This window comes from Leptosomus discolor, chromosome Z (genome assembly GCF_034619465.1).
Source record: "Leptosomus discolor isolate bLepDis1 chromosome Z, bLepDis1.hap2, whole genome shotgun sequence".
In the NCBI taxonomy this organism is placed as follows: domain Eukaryota; kingdom Metazoa; phylum Chordata; class Aves; order Leptosomiformes; family Leptosomidae; genus Leptosomus; species Leptosomus discolor.
The window spans coordinates 8,312,765-8,319,154 of record NC_141419.1 but is presented as its reverse complement, the minus strand read 5'-3'; the positions used below and the strand labels follow the sequence as shown (position 1 = coordinate 8,319,154).

The 6,390-nt window shown below is 45.7% G+C and overlaps 1 protein-coding gene across 1 annotated transcript; it reads left to right on the top strand.

Moving 5' to 3' along the window:
• The first annotated feature begins 569 nt into the window (after nucleotides 1-569).
• MYCBP (MYC binding protein) lies at nucleotides 570-6,069 on the top strand. Its single transcript, XM_086480529.1, has 5 exons — nucleotides 570-594; nucleotides 808-880; nucleotides 2,682-2,730; nucleotides 3,450-3,579; nucleotides 5,958-6,069. The coding sequence occupies exons 1-5, from the start codon at nucleotides 580-582 to the stop codon at nucleotides 6,000-6,002; spliced, it is 312 nt and encodes a 103-aa protein (XP_086336655.1). The 5' UTR covers nucleotides 570-579; the 3' UTR covers nucleotides 6,003-6,069.
• Nucleotides 6,070-6,390: the final 321 nt, after the last annotated feature.

Here is a 6,390-nt window from a genome sequence, read left to right as displayed (position 1 = left end):
TTTAAAAACCGGCTGAGGCACAAGACTTCCGTTTCGATGCGACGCGACGATTTCGCCTCATGTAACCCTCTGCTGCCCCTCGGGTAGGCAACCCCGCAGCTGCAGCTCGCCGCATCTTTCTCCTCCTGCGATTTTGCAGCCGGTTCCACCTACTCCTCCCGCCGCCAGCACTGCCGTTAACGGACCCCACCGCAGGCCGCTCCGCCCGCGGCAGCGCCCTCTCTCCCGGGGAGCCCCGGCGCCGCCTGTCGCGGGGCCCCCCCGGCCCCCCGGCGGTGCGGCCCTGGCCGCAGTGGTGAGCCCGGAGCCTCCGGGTCCAAAACGCGCTGCCGTACCTGGCGGCAGAGCGGGACAACGGCCACGGCTGCTCGGGACGGGGACACGGCGCCGGCTGCGGCGCTGCTTCAGGCGCCGAGAGGGCTCTCCCGGCGAGAGAGCGGCGGCAGCCGCCCGCCCCCGCAGGGCGAGGCCGAGGGCGTTGCTGCCGCCCCGTCGCCACGGTAACCGCGGGGAAGCCCTCGCGCCGTTGAAAGAGCAGGGCGCAGGCGCGAGGCCGGGTGCAGGCGCGGTGAGGGTCAGATGGCGCATCGCAAGGTAGGAGGGAGCGCGCCGGCGGCGGCGGCGGCGGCGCGGGGTTGGTGCGGCTCGCCGTGCCGTCTGCGCGGAGGGCCAGGCCGCGGGCCGGCACCGGCGCGGCCCTTTGTGCCGCCCCCGCGGCGGAGAGGGGGGCCGGCCTGGTCCAGCGAGCCGCCTCTGTAGCTGAGGCGGGGGCGCCGCCGATCTGACCGTGTGGGCGTCCTCCCTCAGGCCGCGGACTCCAAGCGGGAGCAGTTCCGCCGCTACCTGGAGAGGTCGGGGGTGTTGGACACGCTCACCAAGGGTAAGTCTTACGGCCCGCGTCGTGCCGCCCGAGGGGTCAGCGGGCGGCTCCTCGGGCGCTTCTGCGGGCGGGGACTGTTCCCCGCGGGGCGCCCAGCTCCCGCGGCGTAGCTGCCGCCCCGGCACGGCTGCGGTGCGGCCGCCCCTCGGGCTGCCTCGGTGTTCTCCGCCGGCGCCCAGCCTCGCCTCGGCGAGCCGGTCGCGCTTTCTCCTCTTCCCGAGCGGCGGCCGGTAGCAGAATTCGCCCGGAGAGCTTGGCGCGGCAGTGGAAATCGAGTCCGAGCTGGGCGGTGAGGCCGTGCGCGCTGGGGTACGGCAGAGGACCTCTTTGGAAACGTGGCTTGTGAACCGCAATGCGTTAACTCCTTCCTGGCAGTTCGCGCGTTCAGTGCGTGTGGGTCGCTTGTTAGAGGCGCATGTGGAACAGGAATGGTGGAGACACGTAAGGAACAGGAAAGTGGTTCCCTTCTCCTTACGTGGTGTGCTTTTCTCAGTGCTTGCTTTTGGAAACGGCTGAATGTCTTGGGGGCTGTTGTTCTGCCAGAGCTCTCCAGAGAAAGTAAATGCTCGAGACAAAATAACAGCAAGTGTGCTTTTAAAAACACTCTAGTTAAAAAGACCCTTTCTCGAGCAGAGCTTGGCGCTTCTTCCAAAACTAACAAACCTGTAAGTTTTGTGAGAATGACTTTCCATGTCAGAATGGGGAAAATTATTATGCTAGATGCATACTTTAGCTTTCTGGTTGGCTTAACATTTTTTAAAACTTTCTGAAGTCTTTTTGAGAGCCTTCTAATAGTATGTGGAGAAAACCTGTTAATATTCCTGCTTGAAAAATATACTGTTTAAAGATGGAGCAGCAGATCTAGAATGTCAAGCAAATAAGTGCCTTGCTAACATTCTCGGCCTGGCTTGTGGGTACCCTTTGACTTCTTTTTATTGCGATACTGAATATCCTATGGGATGGAAAAACAAGTCTTCCAAACAGCGTGGCATCCTAATTTTGTTTTTAACTTAGGTGGTTAGCTTAGCAAAACCCAATTTGACTGTGCCATTTGGACATCTGAAACTGGGAGAAGGGCATCTAAGTACAAAAGTAGATGTCTTCTACAGTCATGTGTGTGCCCCGGTTGGGAGGGGGGAGTGGTTATGCTTAGGAGTTTTCTGAGTATTCATGTGACCGAGTTCTCCAGATATGGAGTTGGTATATGTATGGCTAGTTTTACTGAAGCTGTCAGGTACTACTGCTTGTGTCTGACTGCTCTGATACTTTGTGGGCTGCTAGAGCCCCTTTCCATAAAGATTAGCAGTGTCACCTACTCTAACAGTAGCCATTTAATTTTGTAACTGTGGATGTTTGTAGGTTTGCTTTTATGCTGAAAATTATGGAAGTGCTGATGTCCTGCAGTTCAAAGATGTAGCTTAAGTGAATGTAATGGTTTATGAAGGGAAAATCTCAAAATAGTTAGAATTTCAATTTTTCTGGTGAAAGCAAATACTACAGTTGCTTATAGAATATGTAAAAATTGTGCAGGCTGCTTTGTGTTCTGTGCTAGAGTAGCCAAAGACTGTAGTTAGAGAATCCATAAAACTTCTGTCTAGCTGTTAGCAGGTGGGATGCTCTGTTTCCCTCCTGTACAGCAGTCCTGTTCTTTACATCAAAGAATATAGGTGAAAATCTTGTTAAACAGAAAAATGTGCTATAAATGCGACATGCAACTTCTGTGCCTTCTGACTGTTGGTACATGTGTTAAAAACAGACTTGCATGAGCTTCTTGCAATTGTTGAATATTTTCTATTTGCAGTGTTGGTAGCCTTATATGAGGAGCCAGAGAAACCAAATAGTGCACTGGAGTATCCTTTTTCTCTTCTGTGAATTGTTCATAGAGGCTTCACATGGAACTGCAGTACTGCTTCAGAGTCGTAGGTGAGCTGGAGAGGCTTGTTTAGAAGGCTTATGTTTTGAACACTGCTTTTATGGATGCATTTTAGCTAATAATTGCATTCTTACAAGCTAACAGGAAGTCTGACAGGATGCAAGAGATCTGTGTGTATCAGTGTGCCAGCAATTACAAAGTTGTTATAGGCCATTACAGAATGTCGGAGACCTGTCGCATTAGATTTGAGTACTTACAGTATCTGTGGCTTCTGAAGGCTACTTCTTCACCCTTCCTTCCTTTTTTTTTTTTTAATAATACAAGAGGGGAAAAAATTAACATCTTTTGTTTCCTGTTGTTTTTAAGCCGCCTTCCTTTTTGGCTATTGATTCTATTTTTTGGTTATTCCTTTTAACTCTTCAGAACTTCTGCATTTAAGAGAGGAAAAGACAAGGATAATGTGGCAAAACATGAGAATTTGTCCTGTGTGTGCCGATGTCTTGTTTTCTTTCCTTTTTTTTACTAATATACAAATGAACTTGAAAAGCTTTATTTCTGTAACTTCATCCTGTAGTAACATTAAGTGGTTTAATTCAATTTTGGTCATGTATCACAGCTCTAACTTCATAGTAAGTGTTAAAACTAAAATGCGGTTATGTTATCTAACTGAAGAAATACTTAACATCTAAATATCAGTTTTCTGAAGCATCATCTGGGAGCTTCAGCTCCTGAGAATCCAGAACTAGAGGCACTTCGCTTGGAAGTGGCAGAGATGAAAGAAAAATACGAAGCTGTGTTGGAAGAAAATAAAAACCTGAAAACCAAGGTAAAAGTCTACTTAGTGTTCCTCAGTAGTTCCATATTGCACAATAAGAAGAGTAACACTTAGAATACAGCTAACTTTCTTTCATTAGAGTAACTGACAAATGTTGTTGCATTGTTTAGCCTCCTGGCTGAGGAATGCTGATAGAATTCATTGTAGTAAAGATTTTTCTTTTTTTTTTTTTGATGGGACACTTCTTACATTCTATAACATAGAATAGTATTGCTAAACTAGGGATTTTATTATTTACTGAAATTTGCTATCGAGGCTAATCCCATGTCTTCATTCAGTCCTGTCTGGATGTGTTTAAGTTGTCTGATATTATGTAGCTCATGCTTCCACAACAGTTTTGAAAAAGAAAAAAGGTAGTGTATCTATTATAAAGGCTTTCAATAGGCAAACTGAAGGAGGAATGTTGTATTAGTTTGTGTGACCTGGCAAAGACTTGCATGTGGCAGGATGTTACCAGTGGTGTCCACATGGAACAGTGATTTGTGCTTTTCAGCTGAAACGACCCTGATATTCCTCTGCCTGCAACAACAGCGTATCTGAAGTGCTAGCTAAGGCAGAGCTATTCTTTAATGGGTCTACAGGCCATCTGAAACAGCTCTGAGATGTGAACAACCTCCCCTTATGAGAGGGCACTGACTGTATACCTAACAACACTGAAGAAGGAAACCTTTGAGAACCTTAATAAGCTAGTATCTTATGTGCTGCTGCAGGTTTCCATGCATTTGTTGGAAGAGGATGGCTGCTGTTACATGTGACATCCCTATGTTTGTGTGTGGTTTTTTTTTTTTACTGGGTGACAACCATCCCACCTGAGTTCTGGGAGAAGGGATTCTTGGGCATTACCACTTTGTATTTCTCATCTGGAGTGCCCTCTTGCTGTCCTAGTAATTCTCCTCCTTCTCTGTTACCCACTGTGAGTCCTTACAGCTACATTTGTTATTTCTTACTAGGAAATATGGCAAAGAGCAGAATTTTAGGGGGAGCAGCAATAGACCAGCAGTTCACTCGGCGTAGCCAACTTAAAAATGCAACCGATATTAAGTAGACACGTGAAAGCAGGGTGACCTGGGTCTTTGTTTAAAGAAATCTTAAGTTTAAAGTCAAAACTTGTTCCAGGAAAGTAAGCCTTTCCATAACCGTGGGTTTATTTGTGCTTTCACTTTCTTCAGCCTTCAGATGATAACTCTTGCTTTACGTGTTTCCCAGTATTAAAGTTTTTGGTTCTTTCCCTCTCTCTCTCCACTACCATCTTCTACTCATCATTCTGACATACCACAAAGGTTCATTTGGACAGAATGCAGAGACAACACTACCATTTAGCTCTTTTTTAGCAGTCCTCTAGCATAAAATACATGCCCGTAACTGTGCATTTATTGGTAACTTGAATCATGTCCAAATAGGTGGTGTTCTTCTGTTACATTAATCTGTGAAGATTAGGGTTTTTTTCTTTGTGTTTATTGGTCAGAGTGTCAGGTATTTGGGTGGGGTGGGGGCCAGAAAGTGAATAATTAGGCCCTTTGTGGAAAAGAAGATTGACTTTGCATTGTGTACTGGCCATCTTTTGTGGTAAAATCTACAGGAATGACAAAATGCTATTTTAGTGGTTCTTGTTAGTGGCATAGTGATTGCTGTAATTTGGCATTGCTATGAGGAACACACGGGTATTTTAATTTTTTTATGGACTTGGTTTAATTTTAGCCTGTGCTGCAATTTGCAGGAGAGGGGAAGGATTGTAATTGAGGAAACTGGACTGGCATATTTCAGAAACTCAGTCCTAATGCTTGAACTGTTTTTGAAGCTTGAGCTTATCTTTAATTTAATCGAGGTCAAGTAAATACCTTCATATGTTTCTTTGGAAATAAATTTACAGGTAAATGTCATACTTTAGTGCATGGCTGCCTAGACTATACTCTCCAGAAAGCATGGTGAAAGCCAGAATGATGACAGGAAATATTAATTTGGATACAGTTGCTATGGGACTGACTGTTTCAATTAATTGTACTTCTGTGAAATCAAAGCTTATGAGGCACTGTTCATTATCAGCTGCTATTTGAGATTGAAAATACTTAATGAGACCTAGAACAAGAAACAGGCAAAAAAATTAAGGGCAAGACCTGTATGCTTGAAAGTGCATTTAAAAAGTCCCGTTGTTATAGCTGCGTGATTATACAATGTGACGAATTTGTGTTTTGAGGGAAGGGTTACTTTGTTGCCTGACTTGAACATGGACTTGCATAAGTATCAGTGATGGGTTAAAATCCACCATGTAAATGGAATGCTTCCAGACTAAACGTTTTCCTACATTTCTTAATGGAGAAAGCGTCTCTGAAATGTTGCAGCTAACTAAATTTCTCTCTTTAAATTCACAGCTGGCTCAGTATGAACCACCTCAAGACGAGAAGCATGGTGAATAACAGTAGTTTCTCCTTTACTTAATAAAGTAGTCTCCTTGACTTAATAAAGGGCTTCCTGAGAACTGCAGTCCTTTTTTGTGTGTGTGTGAACTCTGTGTGTCTACTTTATTGCCTTGTCATCTTACAGAAAGAAAAACTGCAGTATCAAGAGTGTACAGCTGTTTTGTGCAGCTGCAAATGATGAGTTTAAGCATACTGGCCAACTTGTTTGCTTTCTGCGTTTAAGAAAAGATGATAGTTGTGATTAACTTGTAGAGAACTGTGCCTGCCAACTTTGTGTAAATTTTGCATCATGGTCAATGGTCCTGTTAAGCTGCTGATCTCTCTTGGTTTTCTTTTAACTGGAGGGGATAATGTGACACAGATGGACCAACTGTAAACTAAAGCA

Bases quoted from the DNA above. Each gene is read 5' to 3' on its own strand.
- MYCBP (XM_086480529.1), top strand. The intron at 881-2,681 runs GTAAGTCTTACG...TTCTATTTGCAG, and splicing joins GTTGGACACGCTCACCAAGG to TGTTGGTAGCCTTATATGAG. The intron at 3,580-5,957 runs GTAAAAGTCTAC...TTAAATTCACAG, and splicing joins ATAAAAACCTGAAAACCAAG to CTGGCTCAGTATGAACCACC.